Here is an 18,684-nt window from a genome sequence, read left to right on the forward strand (position 1 = left end):
CCTGGAGATCAAGAGTTGCAAGCCCGCCAGGCGCCCTTTGAGTTAATTCTTTTTAAACAGCTATACGATGGCATTCCTTGGTAGATGAACCAGAATTTATCCAGTCAGTGCCCTATTTTTGGACAGCTGGGTTGTTCTCTTAAGAATGGTGCTGCGGAGAGTGTCCTTGCGTGTCTCGGTGCTCATTTGTGTGGGCCTTTTTGTGAGCTAGCTTTCTGGAATTGAGGAAAGCTGGTTAAAGGGCACAAATATCTTACATTTCAATAGGTATTACCTAATTGTCTTTCAAAAATGTTGAACCTGGGGGCACCTGGGTGGCTCCCTTGGTTAAGCAGCTAAGCACCTGACTCTTGATCTTGGCTCAGGTCTTGATCTCAGGGTCCTGAGTTTAAGCCCTGTGTTGGGCTCCACGCTGGGCATAGAGCCTACTTAAGACAAAGAAATGTTGAACCTGTTTATACTCTAACCAAGAGCGTCCAAGACTGGTAAATTATTGATTTGTCTTGTTAACTGTTTGCTCTCACAAGATTAACCAAACCTGCTCTGTATTTAACCCTGTTCAGTATGGAAGAGCTAGTTGGTCAAGCAGAAGCAGGAGTCATTAGTTCAGTTGGTACTTACGTAGCACCTCCACGTCCCTCCCGGGTGGAACTTAGAGACTAGTGGAGACTGATGCCATCTGACAAATCAATGTCAAGAAGTAGTAAGTAGGCATAGATAATAGGCTTTGGTTGGGCTGGGAGGATTTGAAGGATCAATAGGAGTGACGTAGACAAAGAGCAGATTGGGAATGAAGGTAGGCAGAGAACATTCTGAGCAGCACAAACAGCATGTACAAAGGCCCTGTGACAGATCACTTTAGAATTTTTACTGGCCAATGATGTTCAGCATGTTTGGCGCCTTTGAGAAAGGCAAATTCTGAATGACTGAGAGACCAAATAGATGAGATCCCACCACCAGGACCCCAATGTAAGGGTTAAGCAGGAAGGAGTTCAGAGGGATGAGGGGCTTTCTGAGGCAAATTCTGAAAAATTGAAAGTCATCTGCAGGAGAGAAGGAAGAGATGCACCGAAAGACATCAGCTTAGATTTTTAGAATAAGTTGGCGAAGGCTGGAGGGCGAGTAACCAGGAGAAATTATACAGCCACTGAAATACATTAGAAGAGGGTCAAGAATGCCAAAGGCCCAGATAAGCTAAGTCTCCAGCTGTGTTTGCAATAAGCAAAAGATGAGAACTGCTGCTTCTGCCAGCATCCAGAGAAGGACCATGGCTTCACATCTCATTCTGCATCTGTCTCCTCTGTGAAGGAAGATAACAGAAAACAACATGTAATGAACCGGCTCTGTGCCAAAACCCAGCGTAGGTTATTTTATTGAATAGTAACTGTGATGTTTATCTCCATTTTCTCTCTGGAGAAACTAAGGCTCGGGGAGGCTAAATAACTTGTCCAGGGCCATAGCAGCTTAGTGGTGTTGCAGGGTGGGGCACTCTGAGTACAGATCTTCAGTCCGGACCAACCATCACGCCGTGCCACCTTCAGTGAGAAAGGGTGGGCTGTGAGAGGGAGAGAGCAGCAGAAGCCAGGGGAACTGACCCATCTCAGAAGGAGACGGACCTGAACTTGCATCCTGGATTCCCTGCTCACCACTTACCAGTATGTGACTTCTGACTTAACCTCCCTGCTCTGCAGTTCCCGCATCTGTGAGACCGGAACAGTGACCTGGCCCTGTTGTCATCAGAATTCAAAATTAGGCACAGAAAGTGCTTGGCACAGAGCAGGTGTTTAATAAGTAACCGCTGTTTTATTCTTATTGGGGGGGTGTGTATGGAGATCACCCATAATGTCTTCATTTTACATGTGAGATTTGTGGGGTCGTGAATGAGTGATACATGATGTCCTTGCCTTTGAAGTCTATCTCTGGGGTAAGCATATTATAATGTGGTGGAACTCTCCAGAGTTTACACAGGACATTTCATGCATGTCAGCCTCTCACAGCACTGAAGGGGGAGGAAGGCTGAGATTTCACCTGTTCTAGGTGTGAAAAACTAAAGCCTTGAGGGATGAAGTGAATTGCCTGAGGTCTCACGGCAAAACTAACATCTTCTACCTTTTTTTTTTTTAAGATTTTATCTATTTGTCAGAGAAAGAGAGAGGGCACAAGTAGAGGAAGTGGCAAGCAGAGGGAGAAGCAGTTTCCACGCTGAGCAGGCTGCCAGATGTGGGACTCGATCCCAGGACCCTGGGATCACAACCTGAGCCAAAGGCAGATGCTTAACCCACTGAGCCACCCAGGTGCCCCACATCTTTTACTTTTTGTTGGGATTAGTAGTTAGATTAGTGAGAGTGAGTACTGATTTCTGCAGGGCATTCGACCGGTCAGTCAGGCTGTCCCTAACAACAAGACAGACAAGCCCTTAATGACGATGCACTGAGATGGCTGTTGGGGTGCCTCGCTGGCTCAGTCCATAGAACATGGACTTGATCTCAAGTCGTGAATTCAAGCCCGACATTGGGCATGGAGCCTAATTGAAAGAAAATACAGTTAGGTGGCTGTTGCAGTAGATGAAAGACCTGGGCCTCAGGAGTGTTGCTGAATAGACCACTGCTGACCTGACCAAACGTCAGCCCTGGGGAGCCCGGCCTGGAATGGGTCACATCGGTGTTGAGGTGTGAACAACCTGGGAATTGTGCTGTGTTTGTGGCTGACACACGCTGGGAGGGCCAGCCTGTCAGGACGGGGGGTGACTGACCAGGGCTCCTGTAGACTCCAGGGGCAGGAGGCAGACAGAAACCAATGATGAGATTAAATCAAGATTAATGTAGAGCTTAGCACAGAAAACCAAGCCTACAAGTACAGTGTGGCTCCAGAACAGTCGATGAGGAAGATGGCTGGGCAGGTGTTAGGGTATCTGGAAGTGACGTGTATGTCCGCGGTGAGGTGGGCTGTCATAGGCTGATAACAGCCTTAAACAAAGGAGGTGATGATCCCTTTGCCCTCAGCCCAGGGCATCGTCGGCCTGTTGTGGAATTGGGGAGCCTGCCATGTAAAGGGATGGTTGAAAATAACTCTGAGACGCCCTTGGCCGAGAGGGGATTTGAGAGAAGGTGACAGAGCATGGCTGACTTGAAGTAGGTGAGGGACCCCACCCTGGAGACAGAGTCACTGACGTGGGTAGCGTGTAGGATTATGTATTTTTAACAGACTCAGGGGATGGTGATGTATCTGAGGTCTGGGAGCCGTTGTCCTGAGGAAGAGAGCTGTGTCCCCGAGGGGGGACCCCAGCTGGAAAGCAGACTGTGCAGGGAAGCAGAGCGTGGCTGAGCGTGCAGGAGAAGATCTGAAATCGTGCCCAAGTGGGTTGGGTGGTGGTGCGGGATGACGAGCTCCTGGCGTGGGGAGGTGTGTGGGTGGTGCTCCGAACTTGAAAGCACAAAGGCACCTTTATAGAAAAAGGGCTCCCATGAACATGCGAGTTGTTCGGGCTTCCGAAAAACACTTGTCCTCCTTATTAGTATATAAACCTGAGCCGTCTCCTGTGGCAGCTTCATTTTTTGGTCATTAAAATTGAACAACATTGAACACTCCTTAGCCGCACTCAGCACACTCCAGGGTGCCCTGCTGCTACACGTGGCTGGCGGCCAGGGTGGTGGTTGTGCAGCTCTAGAACGCGTCCGTCGTGGCTGGAGGTCCTCCTGGCCAGTGCTGGCTGTTGTGCACAGATGTTTGGAAAGCAGAGCGGGTGGTGATCAAGGGTTGAGCACGCAGTGATTTCATCTGTTACTAACAACGGAGTTTGTTTCCGTTTCGGAGGGAAAGCTTAGGGAGTTACGTAACATGCCCAGAGCAATGGCAGGTAAGTGGGTCAGTCAGGCTGGATTCCAGTGCTGCGTGCTACGCTGGCCTTAGTCACTCACTGCAAGCCTCGGTTTTCTCACCTGGAAAATGGGCTAATCATGGGAGACCCCTCCCTGGGTGGCTGTGAGGATGAGACGATGTAACGCTTGCAAAATACTTAGCAGAGTGTTGGCATCACTGGGTGTTAATAAATAATTTTCTCTTATCTATAAGTTGTAGTCTAGATGAGAACATCTTATTTTGTCCCTTTCCCCCTAACTGGCGTTCTTTCTTAAACCTATTATTTATTGGAGCACCTGGGTGGCTCATTTGATTAAGCGTCTGTTTTCGGCTCAGGTCATGATCCTGGGCTCCTGGAATCGAGCCCCACAACGGTCTCCCTGCTCAGTGAGAAGCTTGCTTCTCTCTCTCCCGCTCCCCCTGCTTGTGCACGTGCTTGCTTGCTATCTCTCTCTCTCAAATAAAATCTTTAAAAAACCCTATTATTTATTATTATTATTTTTGTAGTTAAAGCTTTTTATTTTTATTTATTTTTTTATTTTAAGTAGGTTCCCTGCCCAACGTCGAGCTTGAACTCACGACCTGGACATCAAGAGTTACCTGCTCTACTGACTGAGCCAGTCAGGCGTCCTGAATCTATTTTTTAGACATTGATGTGTGTCCATGGATTAAGTGTTTCCTTGCTGTAGGGAATTTGGGACTTTACCTTTTTTCTACACTATAATTATAATTACAGTTAATTGTTTAGCTTCCTAGACCAGACACTAGGTATTGCTATTTATTTATTTATTTATTTAGAGAGCAAGCAGGGGGAGGGGCAAAGGGAGAGGGACAAACAGACTTCGCACTGAGCCTAGAACCCGGTGCAGGGCTCATAGGGCTTGTCGATCCCATCACCCTGTGATCATAACCTGAGCTGAAATCGAGTTGTATGCTTAACCGATTGAGCCACCCAGGCGCCCCTTTATTTTTATTTCTAAGGAACCTGAAGCTTAGGGACAGTTAATTTATAGAAAGAAAGATAGCTCTGCGTATGGACATTGGAAAGGCGTCTAAGGTGTGTCGATAAATGAGAAGAGCAAGTTGCAGAACAGCTTGTGTGGTTTCTCTTACGGGGGTAATAATAGAAACTGTGCCAGTACTTTATGTAACTGCTAATCCCCACAACAGCTCTGTGGGGAGACAAGTGCTTAGGATAAATGGACCGAGAGAACTCGATAGTCACTGGCCGCCAGGCTTCAGCCCCGTTCCTTTGCTGTCATGGGCCCCCGGCTGCAGGGGCGTGGGCAGAGCTGTGGCTGCTGTCCGCCGTGTGCTGCCTGTGCACAGCGGCTGGAAGTCCTGATGCGCCATTGGTGGATTCTTCACACCTACCCCCCGAGGCAGATAGTGAGGATCCCCTGGGAGAGGGCAAGGGGTCTGCAGTCTGCGCTGGGGAGGACCCGCCTGCTGGGATGGACAGGTGGATGGTGGTTGGGGCGCCGTTTCCTAATAGGGTGGGCTCTCACTAATGAGTGCATGGTTCAGATGCTGGGGTTAGCAGGGTTTGGATTTAAATGTTCCGGGGATGTAAAGGAGGGGGCCTGGGGTAGTGGCTTGAGCTCTGCCTCTTCCCTTCCCCATCAGTATGACCCTCTAGACGGGGAGCATCACCTAGAACGGAAGCAGCCATCCCTTTCCCTCTCATTTCTGGGGTTATTTATTCTTCCCCGATCACAGTGCACTCTGTGAAGGTTGTCGCAGTTTAAAATGAACTAATACAGACCCCATCATAACAATCACTTACCTATTACTGCAAAACAAATTGCCCCCTCATTTAAAGACTTAAAACAATAAAGATTTCTCACTCACAGTTTCTGTGGACCGGGAACTTGGGAGCAGCTTAGCTGGCTGCTTCTCGCTGGGGATCACTCAAGAAATCGCATTCAGGTGTTGGTCAGGGTTGCGGTTACCTGAGGGCTTGCTCTTGGGCTCGAGCACCACGTGCAAGGTGGTGCTGGTTATTGGCCAGAAGCCTCAGATCCTCTCTGAGTGGAACTCTCCTCGCACCGCGTAAATGCCTTAACAACACCGTGACTGCCTTCTCCCAGAGCAGTCAGAGAGGGCTGGGCAGAAGCTACCCTTTATTTTTTTTTAAAGATTTTATTTATTTATTTGACAGCAAGAGAGCACAAGCAGGGGGAGCAGCAGAGCGGGGGGAGAAGCAGGCTCTCCACGGAGCAGGGAGCCGATATGGGGCTCGATCCCAGGACCTGATCATGACTTGAGCCGAAGGCAGACACTTCACCGACTGAGCCAAGAAGCTCAGGTGCCCCCAGAAGCTATCCTTTATGATGGCTTTATCCTTTATCCTTTATGATCAGTCTTGGAGGTCACATAGCCTCACGCCCCATTCTAGTCATTAGAAATAAGTCCGTGTGCTGCCGCCTTTGAAGGGATGAGGAAACTTCAGAGCTCGTGCACAGGGTTTTCCTCCTTTTTTCATCCATTCAGTAATTATTTATCAAGTCTGATAAGTCCCAGGAGTCCAGATACAGAAATGTAAGACAAATAAGGCCTGATCTCAGCCCTCGAGGAACGTGTTGTGCAGGTAGAATGAGAGCTTGACCGCCTCATGAGCACTTCCACATATGTTCGTATTTAACCCTCCCGGTAAGCTGGGGTGACCACTGTGGCCAGTGGCAGCCCCACCGCCCGTCTCCTCCGGGGCACATGTGGGGGATTTTCTTAAGTTATAGAACTTGACTTTGATCCCGGCAGTTCTGACTGCAAATCCCTTGCACTTTCTCCTGCCACAGGCTGTATTCTGTGGCTGCTGGATCATCCCCTGCCTCAGGGGAGGACACTGAGGCTGCAGTCACTGGGGAGCTCTCGATACTTCCTCGCTTTTTTCACCACACTGAGCTGTCCTCCAGGGAGGACCACCCTAAATACTCCATTGACAGTCGCTGTTGTCTTTCTTCTTGCAGAAAGCCCTGGGTGTGCGGCAGTACCATGTGGCCTCAGTCCTGTGCCAACGGGCCAAGGTGGCCATGAGCCACTTTGAGCCCCATGAGTACATCCGCTATGACCTGCTAGAGAAGAACATTGACATTGTCCGCAAACGGTAAGGCTGTGGGGGGAGCTGTAGAGACTGCCCCAGGGTCCTGCTTCTGCTTCCTGCCCCGTTTCAGCCAACGCAGGAGGTGCTTGGCAAAGGATGGCTAGTGATGGTGGTAGGATCAAGGCCTTTGGGCTACGAAGTTCCCTGCCGAGGAAAGGCACTGCAGATTGGTGATGGGCCGTGGCCTTCTCTGCCAAGGAAGAATCTACCATCAAGAAGCCTGGTGATTTGGGCCATAGGGAAGGTCTCAGATGCTCTTTAGTGCTGTGGCCTGAACTTCCCAACAGCCCTGTCCAGGACAGACCACTGACCCTGAGGCAGCCCCCTGGGATCCACCAGGCCCAAAGGCTAGAGAAATAGCTGTATTTGCTCTTCAGTGTGTAGGCCTAGAGGAGAGCTCAGTTGAGACCCAGAAGAAAGCTCAGGTGGGATCTCAAGCATATCTTTTTTTCTGGGCCTCTCTTTCCTCATTTGATAAAATGGTGACCATTTTTGCATTGCTCTCCTGTGTGCCAGGTCCTGGGCTAGATGCTAGCATTGGAGGGATGCCTGGGATGCCACAGGAGGATGAAGGGGGCGCTAGTGGTACATAGCAACCAGCACTGCCCCCAGAGCTCGAATGGCTATAGACTGGACAGGGTACTTGCCCTCCTGGTGACCATGACCCTGGGAATAAGAATAAATATCAGTATACCATTTTTGCCAAAGAGCAGGCTCAGGTGGAGAAGCAACTTGTCCAAGGTTACACACTGAGCAAGTAGTAGGACCTTGTCTCCCTGCGCTCATCCAGGGCTCTAGCCCTCGTCCCACACTCCCTCTGTGCTGCCAGTTGGCTTCCTCTTTACTGGTATCCTTGCTTTAGTTTTGAGGGGGGAGGGACTATCGTAGGCTTATCTCCAGCAGCCTCCGGCCTGGCATCACCTCATTACAGTAAGAACTGACGTCCGTTCGTTGAGGGTGGCTCTAATGATAGGAGCTGCCTGAGTGTCCAGTTTGTGCTAGACACTTCACACACGTTTCTTTTCTTCTCAGCAACTCCTGTAGGTTGTTATTATATCTGCCTCCCCATTTTGCAGACAAGGAAATCGAGTGTCAGATTGGGAAAGTACCCAGTCTGAGGTCACACATCTGTTGAGTGGTTGGACACAAACTCCAGCCAGGTCTGTCTGGCTGCATTGCCTCCCACTGTTTGTTCTGGCGTTCTTGGGGGTTTTGTCTAGGCTGCACATTAGAATCACCTTGGAAGCTTTTTTTTTTTTTTTTTAAGATTTTTTTAATTTATTTGAGTGAGAGAGAGCATTAGCTGGGGCAGAGGGAGAGGAAGAAGCAGGCTCCCTGCTGAGCAGGGAGCCCAATGCGGGGCTTGATCCCAGGACCCTGAGCCGAAGGCAGATGCATAACCGACTGAACCACCCAGGCGCCCCACCTTGGAAGCTCTTATTCATCTATTTTTAAAAGATTTTATTATTTTTTTAAAGGTTTTATTTATGTATTTTATTTTTAGAGAGAGAGAGAGCAAGAGAGCGCATGCACGAGCAGGGGGAGGAGCAGAGGGGGAAGAATTTCAAGCAGATTCCACCCTGAGCTGGGAACCCGATGTGTGGCTGGATCTTAAGACCCTGAGATAGGGACCTGAGCCAAAACCAGGAGTCGGACGCTTAACCGACTGAGCCATCCAGGCGCCCCTAAAAGATTTTATTTTTAAGTAATTTCTTCAACCAACATGGGGCTTGAGCTCACAGCTCTGAGATCAAGAGTCACATGCCCCCCCCCCGACTGAGCCAGCCAGGCGCCCCACCTCGGAAACTTTTAGAACTACCAATACTTGGGCCCCGATTCCATTTCGGTTGGTGTAGGCCTTACTCCTCAAAATGTGGTCCATGAGTCAGCAGCACCCTGGGAGCTGGTTACAGGGGAGGCTCTTCAAAACAGAGATGAGTGGATGAAAATGTAAGAATGTTGTGGAAGGCCAGGGGACTTGCAGAGGGACTCTTCCTCTGCCTCGTGTTCGTGACAGAAGGGGCCCGATTCTGTTCTTGGGAAATTAGGTCTCTGTCATCCAGTAAAGCAGAGGGACAGTTGGACACAGAGGACCCATTTTGCCACCCCCAGTTTATCCTGAAGGAAATGTGGTGCTGAACTCGTCCTGAGGCTTTTGTCATTGTCAGGCTTTTTGGTCCAACTTCAGGCATTTGCTGTCAAGGTCTTTGTGCTATTTTTCGTCTCCCCTGGGGCCGGGAAAGGGGCTGGCTCTGCAGTGAGTCACTGCCCCTACACCGCCTAGCAGGCCCCGAAAGGGGGCAGGCTGTCCCTCAGGCCGGGGCTATTTTTATGCGAGGTTCTCACGACAGCAGAACTGTAGAGCTTTTCGGAACTGCCCGTTGCTCCGCTCTTGTCCGCAGAGCCAGCAGCCCAGGCAGCTCTTGCTCCCGGGATTGGATCCGTGGGGGAGTGAGGGGCTGGAACGCAGGCTGGCTCTGCCCCTCGCTGGCTGGTGACCCGGCCGGGTCCCTTCACCTCGCTTCGGTCTCCTCGTCCGTGTCCTGAGGAGCCGGGGCCCCGCGTACATTAAAGCGCTTGGAGCCCCGCTGAGCTAAAAGCACGAGCTGTGAGGAAATGAATCTGTGGTGACAGAAGGCCGGTCACCGGTTGCTCCGGGGATGGGGACAGGCGGGGGGATGACCGAGGGGCACAGGAAAACTCTCGGGGCTGACGGACGTGTTCACTGTCCTGCGCGCGGCGCTGAGTCACAGGTGTATACACAATGTCAGGACTCAGTGTGTACGTTAGATATGCGCGGTTGATGGCCTGCCACTGACACCTCAGTAAAGCTGTTTAAAAACAAGTGCCATGGAAGTGCCAGCTGTCCCCTCGTTCCCGTGCGAGCGCCGGGCTTGAGAGGTGGGGGGCCGCGCTCCCCGAGGAGAGCGAGCAGCGGCTGGGACGGCTGCACCCGGGGGCTAGCGATAGGGGCAGGGCCTCCGGCTCCTTAGTTTCGTACTTCTTTTCTTTCCTGGCTGGTTGGGTGTGAGAGCGCTGCACCCCTTCCCAGGAGGCCTCGGGTTTGGGAGGCGCGGGTGGGGCCCAGCCCGGGCTGTCTCGGCCGACAGAGGGGAGCCTGCTGGGGGTGGGGGGGCGCCAGGGTGAGTGGGCGGCAGCAGGGGGCCTCCGGGTGGGTGGTTGGGGGGTGAGCTGTGCCAAGCGCAGTCTGGCGGGGGAGGGGCAGCTGGTGAGGAGGAGGCCCCCAAAGGCCCGGCAGGGGTGCACCTCCCCAGGAGCTGGGGTTGGACTGCCCCTTTGGCCGTGAGGAGGAAAGGGGGTGGGACCTGCAGGGAGAGGGGGTCTGGGGAAGAGGGTCTCGTTGAGGGGCTGGAGGCGGTGACTGGGTTTCTGTTCTCAGAGCTGACAGCCAGGCCTGTCTGAAGGGGGCGAGAGCAAGTAGGGCTGATGGAAAAGGCTGTAGCACCACAGTGGGAGCAGCAGAGGGTTGTGGGTGGTGGCGGGGCAGGCTGGGTGAGGGGCATGCTGGTGGGGTCCTCTGTGTCTTCCTGGGGCTGAGGGCACAGGGGAGGTGGCCGAGGACAGAGAGAATTAGAGGATCCAAAGCAAGGCTCTGGCTGCGAGCTGTCACCACCACTCTGCTGTCTCCCTTCCCTCTTGCTTGTTTGATGAAATGACAAGGGTGCGACGAGGGTTAAATCGTGAGGTGTGCGCGCGATAGCTGCCCCTCAGGCAGTGGGCAGTATGCTGGAGAAGCAGCTTTCCTTTAGGAAAAAACAACCCCGCCCACCTCTTGGGATGTTGTCACTTACTCATCGGGTAATTTTGGAGCACCTGGTGAGTGCCGCGTGCCGGAAGGACCACAGCGAGCAGGACTGATGCGTGCCCACCCTCGTGGAGCGCAGGCGCCCCCATCCCTGCCCACTGTCGGGGTTGCCGTGGGACGGAGAGGGCGTGGCTGTGGGTGGGCAGGGGATCCTGCAGCCGGCACCCCTCCCTCTCCCCCCAGATTGAACCGGCCGCTGACCCTCTCAGAGAAGATCGTATACGGACACCTGGATGACCCAGCCAAACAGGAAATCGAGCGGGGCAAGACGTACCTGCGGCTGCGGCCCGACCGCGTGGCCATGCAGGACGCCACGGCCCAGATGGCCATGCTGCAGTTCATCAGCAGCGGACTGCCCAAGGTGGCCGTGCCGTCCACCATCCACTGCGACCACCTGATCGAGGCCCAGCTCGGGGGTGAGAAGGACCTGCGCCGGGCCAAGGTGAGCTGAAGGGGGCATCGGGCTATAGTGTGTGTGACGTGGGACGAGAGGCAGAGGCCTTAAGCTAGGCTTCTTGGTGTAGTCTTGTTTTAAACATTTTTGCTCTTTCCTAACTTTGAAAATACCATTTGCCTATTGTGAGGATGTTAGAAAATACAGAGAAAGGCTAAAAACAAAACAAAACCCCCCAAATCATCCTTAATCTTCTCACATTGAAGGCATTTTTTGGTGGTCATTTTTCTGTTCTGTTAGAAAAATGATGCAGACACCAGGTTCCGGTACAAGAGGGTAGCTTAAATTTCCCCTCCTGCCTGCCTCACCCGTGCGCTCACCCGCGCTGTTGGCCGACCCCTGTCTTAAGTGCTCTCTCTTACTGACTGGCCTCCGTGGGGGGCTTTCTTCTGGGAGTTTGCTTCATGAGGTAGAAGTGGCCGTGTGCCACGTGGAATAGTTTTCTTCCTTGAATTCCGCCCAGCCTTCCTTATGAAATAAGATTCCTGCTCCTTCCCCCAGCCTCTGCCTGTGGTACCTTTGTGCATGCCTGCTCTCGACCACAGCGGATCTCTGCCAGCTCGGGACCTCCGCCCTTTCCACCCCCTGCCGTGGAAGTGGGCACCCCTCTTGGGGGGGCCGTTGGCAGGAGCTGAATGCTGGCTGGGCTGCCACTGAACGTGCTCCAGCTCCCAGGGTCAGCAGAGCTCCCAGAGCCTCTCAGACCCATGGGAAACACTCCGTTTTCCCACTCGAGCCCTCACTTCCCACCCTGGCCTGTCAGTCTGGGTCCTGGCTGCCAGTAGCTTTTGTCTACTCTGCTGAAAGAGCCCGGCCTGCTGGCCAGAGGTTTCCCTGTTAGCAGCGGCAGTGTTACAGGGGCCCCTGCGCTGCCGGGGCAGGCCAGGAACAGGGTCCTCTCCAGCCCTGCGGGTGACTTGACTGCCCACTGCTGGGCCACCGTTTTCAGGGTCTCGCCCTCCCTTGACTTTATGGATTCAGAATCTACCTTCTGGAGATGAGATTCACAGGATCGTAAGATTTCAGTGTTTACTGAACACTGATCATGTGCTAGGCACTGTGCTGGACGCTGGGGACGCAGTGTGAACAAGACGGGTCTGTAGGAGACAGACGCTAAACCATCGCACAAGCAGGTAGTTGCCGATTCGGATAGATCTTATGAAGGGGAGACGTAGGACTCTGTGAGAGTATAAGAAAGACGTCTAATTTAGACCGGGGCGGGGAGGGACAGCCATTTGAGGATGTGACATGTAAGCTGAAACAGGCGCAGATAAGCTGATAGTAACTGGAGGAAGAACATTCTAGGCAGAACAGTGTATATAAAAACCCCAAGGCAGGAAGCAACTTGATGCATTTGTGGAGTTGAAAGGGGGCCTGTGGAAGAGGGTGGTATGAGGTGGACGGGGGGCAGGCCCAGGCAGGGCCTTAAGGGCCACGGGCACCATCCTGGGAGTCCCCAAAGGGCTTAAGCAGAGGAAGGTTATGGTCGGATTTACGTATATTTGTAGAGTCCCTCTGGTTGGGGACCATAGAGGCAGAGTGACCTGTCCAGGGTCACATAGCCAGAGAAGGCTCTAGGCTGACTTCAGGCCGAGACTCTGCTGCACCATTCTGTCACCCTCTGCCACTGCCACCGCTTGCCCAGACACGGGAACACGCACCCAGACACACAACCACTGCCCCCTGCCCTTGGTGCCAAGTTGTAAGCGACTGACTGAATGAAGGAGCGGTCTCAGTAATTATTAGTCAGAGAGACCGCTCCGGGGGCCCGAGTGTTTTGTGTGCTCTTCTTTTGCCGGGGGTACCCAGTGGGCCTCAGAAGGACGCACGGTTGATCTGGAGTTTAAATGAAGGAGTCTGCGTGGTCTTGAGGGTGATTTATTGAGGGCAGGGAGCTGGCAGTGAGCCCCCTCTGCCTTGGAGCATGGGTCTCCCATGCCCAGAGGCCAGCACGTCTCACTGCCTGGTTCGTCCTTTGGGAGTCTGTGTAGTCTTCCCTGGCCCCATCCCTTTTGTCACTGGAGTCTCCCCTGTCCAGGAAGATCCCATGTCTTCCAGATAAACTTTGACCTCACATCAGCTGTGCTAGGAAGCCTTCCCTGCCCACTGAGGAAGCCACCTTCCAATTCCAGTTAGAGTGGGCACAGCCCGTCCTGTTGTGTTGTTGAAGTCTGCATTTTAGAACATGGTCTTTCATTTGGGGCCCATGAAACATATTACAAATATTGAGCACCTAGAACGTGCCAGACGCTGGTGTTCCCAGATGTCCTCTTCCTTATAAGGGAGGTAGCTCTGTTTTGTTCTAGAATGTAACTCTTGGGTTATGTGGCTGCACATGGGATTCAATTCTGGATCTCCAGCAAGTTATTTCACCTTTGAGCCTCTGTTTTTGCCTCTGTAAGGTGACCTTGATGTCAGTACCTTCCCTCTTTCGTGGGACGGATTGTGCGGGTGTGCAGTGCAGTGGGCGTTCCGTAAACAGCAGCCTGGGTTACTGACATCCTTAGATGAGCGTCGAGGCTTAGGTGGAGAATCAGAACTTGCGTGAGCTGCAGGGGGACTGGAGCGCCCGCCTGGTCCCACTGCTTCCCCTTGACAGCGCCCTTCCCCCGACACCATATCCCAGTTAGACGGTCCTGTGGTGGTGTGCCCCTCACCGCTGGCCTTGGCTGAGGACTTGAGTGCCAGAGAGACCCTTGGAGATGATGTAGCCAAGCTCCTTCTACAAATAAGGAAACTGAGGTCAGGGTAGAGAAGGGACTTGTGCCAGACCCACTCCCTGGCCCGGTGTCACGGAACTGAGGCTCTGTCTCTGCTCCCTTGCCTTTCTCTCTAGGTTAGCCGGCTGAGACTGGGCCAACACCCAGGTCCTTTTGGAATTATTTGTAGAAGGCCTCCGGGAGAGCGCCAGCATTTCAGAGTCGGGGGGGCGGGGGGGTGAGCAAGGGTCGTTCCAGACACACACTGTGTTACTAATGCTCTGGTTATTGATTTGTCTTAATAGGACATAAACCAGGAAGTGTATAATTTCCTGGCAACCGCGGGTGCCAAGTATGGCGTGGGCTTCTGGAGGCCTGGCTCTGGAATCATTCACCAGGTAAAGCAGGGCTTGGCCTGCCTTTCTGGGGCAGGGCCCTTAGGGAACCAGAGAGCAGCTCCTGGCCTACAGGAGGGGAAAGCCAGAGGCTCAGAAGGGTGGAGGGCTTGTGTTGTTTTGTATAGTGTTACCCCTTGTCGCATGGATAGCTGACATTGGACGGGCGCGTTCTGTGTGCAGGCACTAGACCGAGCACTTGACAGATAACAACTACTCGTTGTTCACCGCAACTCTGCGGGGCAGCTGGTTTCATTATCTGTCCTTACAGATGAAGAAACTGAGGCACAGAGAAGTTAATCCACTTGCTCAACGACAACAGGCATGGTTTGCATCCAGGAGTCTGGCCCCAGAGCCAGTCCTCTGCACCGTGTGCTGCTGGCGCGCCTCCCGTCCCACCAGGGGTTCTCCCCCGCTCAGTGCACGTAGCACTCCTCAGGGTCTTTCTGGCCCCTTTTGGCACCTTATTCTGTAGGATGGAGGTACCCTGGGTCACATGGCTGTGTCAGCCAGGAGTTCTTCTGGGGTCTCCTGAAGGATGGATGATCTTTTGATGGGCGATGTTTGTCTCTGCAAGTGCGTGCGTGCGTGTTTCTAGGGAGATGGGTGCTTCACTTTCATCCAAGGTGACTCGTTTGTGGGGTGTGCACTGGTTCATGTGTCCATTTGCCGTCCATCCTGTATGTGCGAGACCTGCCTCTTTGCACCTCTCCAAGGTGACCCTTCCCCCACCTCCATCCCAGGCCTCCTTCACGATGAGCTGAGTCAGGCTGTAATCTGACCCTGCATGGGCTCCCGCACTGCCCCGCTCCGAAACCAGAGCCCACGGATCACTGCTCTGCCCTTTCGAGCCTTTGCCCTTGCCAGGAAGGGACTGCTTGGGAATGGCAGGTCGCATCTGTCTGCAGGGTGTAGAAAGCCTCTCTCAGCGGCAGGGTAGGGAGGCAGGTAGACCCAACTTTGGACTTCCATTGCAAAGGGCACCCCAATCTAAGTGTCTCCCTTTCTACCCCATTACAAATACCCAGGCCTTTTGGGCAGCTCTTGGGCCAAAGTTTGGGGCTATGAGTGATGGCAGCTCACAGCTGCCCCTGGCCGCCAGCCAAGTGTATAGGGTGATATCTTTTTTCCTTTATTTTAAATTATTATTTTATTATTTTTATTATTTTTAATTTTTATTTTTTTTAATTAAAAGATCTTATTTATTTTAGAGAGTGTGGGGGGAGGGGCAGAGGGAGAAGAGAATCTCAAGCAGGGGCCACACTGAGCGCGGATCCCAACGTGGGGCTTGATCCCAGGGCCCTGAGATCATGACCTGAGCCAAAACCAAGAGTCGGTCGCCTAACTGTGCCACCCAGGTGCCCCTATTTTTATTTTTTAAATGATTTTATTTATTTATTTGAGAGAGAGCAAGCGCACACGTGGGGGGAGGGGCGGGGGAGAGGGAGAGGTAGGCTCCCCACTGAGCAGGGAGCCCGACACGGGGCTCCATCCCAGGACCCCAGGATCATGACCTAAGCCGAAGTCAGATGCTTAACTGATTGAGCCACCCAGGTGCTCCTATTTTTTCCTTTAAAAAGAAAACTCCCATGAAGCCTCTCATCTCTGCAGCTTTGATTTTCTCTCCCCCTTGCTGTCAGGCCATCAGCAGCTTTCATCCACCATGTCCAAACCAAACCTTAACCCCTTTCCCTCTGCCTTGAGTGTCCTGTGCCCAGGCCTGGCATATCCTTCCTCCTCCACATCTCTGCCTTTTGGTTACCCCTGTGAAGCCCCCCTGCCCTCCCTTGTGCCGGGCATTAGAGCCCCCTTGTGTGATCGTCTGTGGGGCCCCTTCACATTGTGACCGCCGTATGTGCCAGGTGCTTCTGCACCAGACCGTGTGCTCTGGGGACAGAGACCGTACTTTACTGATTCCTCTGTAGTTCTGGGCTAGGGGCAGGTGGGTACAGACTAGGTCCTCAGTGTGCACGTGTCAGGTGGGTGGGTGGCTAACATACACTTCTCCTCCCCTCCGCTATCCACATCCAGCTGACTGTGGAGGTCACTGTCACCCAGCTTCTTTGTGACACTTTCTGCAGTCCTCGGGTCTGCACTAACCCCTTCCTTTTGGACATGGGCCATATTGGTGGTCTACACTGTGTGGACTACACTGAATTCTGTGTGTCTAGTCCTCATGGATCAGACTTTCAGAACTTTGAGGAGCCTTCTGTTAACTAGTTTTAAACTTCTGTTTGTGGCTGGGGCAAGGAGGCCAGAGAACTGAGACAGTTGAGCAATATCCTGTCCAACAGTTGTTTGTCCAGGATTTCCTCTCTGTTGGCCTTTTCTCCCCGCCAGCTGCCGCCTTCCTGGCGAAGGAACCAGCCTTCTAGCTGAGGGCAATCCTGAGAGGCAAGACCCCTCACACCTTGCTGAGTCTGCTGAGAGGCGTGTGTCCCAGGGCAGGGGCCCTGGGGTTTCTGTAATATTCCGTGGTGCCTGTCCACCAGGGGCAGGCCCGACCATCCGTGGAGCCTTTCACCTCCCTGACCTCCTTTGCCCTTCCCAACATCCGAGTGTGTGCTACAAAATAATAAACAGAAATACTGCCTCCCCCGGGCACGATTACAGCTTAATACACATGATCTCGTTGAGTTATCACTGTGAGCGCTGTTGGCTACTTCTGTCGATGAGGAAACAGGCCTGGAAGGTGAAGTGACTTGCCTGAGGTCTCACACCTACTAGCAGGCGGTCGGGCTGCGGCTCAGACTGAGGGCCTCTTGGCCGGAGCTTTTCCAGTAACATCCTGCAGCCTCTGGCACCTGGATGGGGGGCAGGGCTGCACTGGGATAGCGGTACCTCCGGAATCAGATGTTTTGGGGAAATGCTCACTGCCAGCACCTTCCCAAGCTGGGAGGAGGCCCTCGATGAAGGAGCCACTGTGAAACAGGAAAGGGGAGGAGGAGGCAGGGCCGCATCTACACGAGCAAGTCACTTCAGTTCTCAGAGCCATTGCAGGCCTCTGGGGTGGGGGAGCGTCGTCCATACTTCTCTCAGTGCAGCAGCAGAAGAGCTCAGCCTGTGCTCCTGTCGGGTCTCCAGTGCTTCCTTGTGGACACTGGAGCCGGGTCCTCTTATCCCCCAAGAAGCCCAGTAGGCACGTGCCATGCAGTTGGCCACGTGAGATGGGGAGTGGTGTGAGCACTGTAGACAGTCACACATGTCACAGGACACATCGCTGTATGCCTGCTCATCCAGTTCTCACCGTGATCCTGGGGTCAAGGCAGTGCCGGTGTTCTCAGTACTGTGCCGCAGACACGGACACTGGGGCACGAGGAAGCACTTGCAAGCCCAAGTCAGACAGTCGAGGACTGTCGGAGCTCGTCCGGAGCCCGGGCTCCCTGTCTGTCTTCCAGCCACACTTGAGAGGCCCTGTCCTGGAGGGGTGCCTGGGAATGGCCCAGGGAGCAACTTTGCCGACCCCTTTTGGTCCCTACCTCCGTTCTCTGATGAGGGCTTTCAGGCTGAAGATCTTGGGTTCCTTTTCAGATCATTCTGGAAAACTATGCATACCCTGGGGTTCTTCTGATTGGCACTGATTCCCACACCCCCAATGGCGGTGGCCTGGGGGGCATCTGCATTGGAGTCGGGGGTGCTGATGCAGTGGACGTCATGGCCGGGATCCCCTGGGAGCTGAAGTGCCCCAAGGTGAGGAGTAGGGAAGGGCTCTTTCAGGGGTGGCTGCAGAGGGGTGGTTGGTGGGGAGACATAGGAGCCTGTGAGACCCAGAAGGGATGATGGAATAGTTCAGGCTCCGATCTCTTTGAGAGAGAGGCAGGGGTGAGTAAGCAGGCATGGGAATCCCAGCGGGCAGACCCTTCGGCTGCCTGGTTGGAGCGGGACACACGGCGCCTGTAATTGCTCTCGCTCCACCTCTGCAGGTGATTGGCGTGAAGCTGACGGGCTCGCTGTCCGGTTGGACCTCCCCCAAAGACGTGATCCTAAAGGTGGCGGGTATCCTCACGGTGAAAGGTGGCACGGGCGCCATCGTGGAGTACCACGGGCCTGGTGTCGACTCCATCTCCTGCACCGGTGAGGAGGGCGGGCATGTGATGTGGCGCTCGGCCTGTGCTGGGCCTGTAGTTGAGCCATGGAAGCAGTGAATGGCCTTCCCCTGAGAATCCATGCAGTTTGGGGCTTGGATGGACACCTAGAGGTGGGGGGCGGGTATTAATCTAGTCAAGGCCCTCAGTAAACAGAGGAAGAGATGGTGGCTTCCTCTGGGAGGCGTGTGCCTTCTCTGTGGCCATGCAGAGTTAGGGGCTGCACCAGCTTCGGCTGTCATGGCACTGGGCTACCTTGGGTGA

General features: G+C 53.5%; 1 protein-coding gene across 1 annotated transcript in view; it reads left to right on the forward strand.

Annotated features, from left to right (window-relative positions):
* Positions 1-18,684, forward strand: part of ACO2 (aconitase 2) — a 52,622-nt gene that overhangs the window by 23,771 nt on the left and 10,167 nt on the right. The window contains exons 2-6 of the mRNA XM_008702951.2: positions 6,828-6,964; positions 10,971-11,229; positions 14,246-14,338; positions 17,867-18,025; positions 18,259-18,409. Coding sequence (XP_008701173.1) covers positions 6,828-6,964; positions 10,971-11,229; positions 14,246-14,338; positions 17,867-18,025; positions 18,259-18,409 — 799 coding nt within the window. The remainder of the gene's footprint in view (positions 1-6,827; positions 6,965-10,970; positions 11,230-14,245; positions 14,339-17,866; positions 18,026-18,258; positions 18,410-18,684) is intronic.

The sequence above is a fragment of the Ursus maritimus genome, unplaced genomic scaffold (genome assembly GCF_017311325.1).
Source record: "Ursus maritimus isolate PB19 unplaced genomic scaffold, ASM1731132v1 scaffold_21, whole genome shotgun sequence".
NCBI classification, from domain to species: Eukaryota; Metazoa; Chordata; class Mammalia; order Carnivora; family Ursidae; genus Ursus; species Ursus maritimus.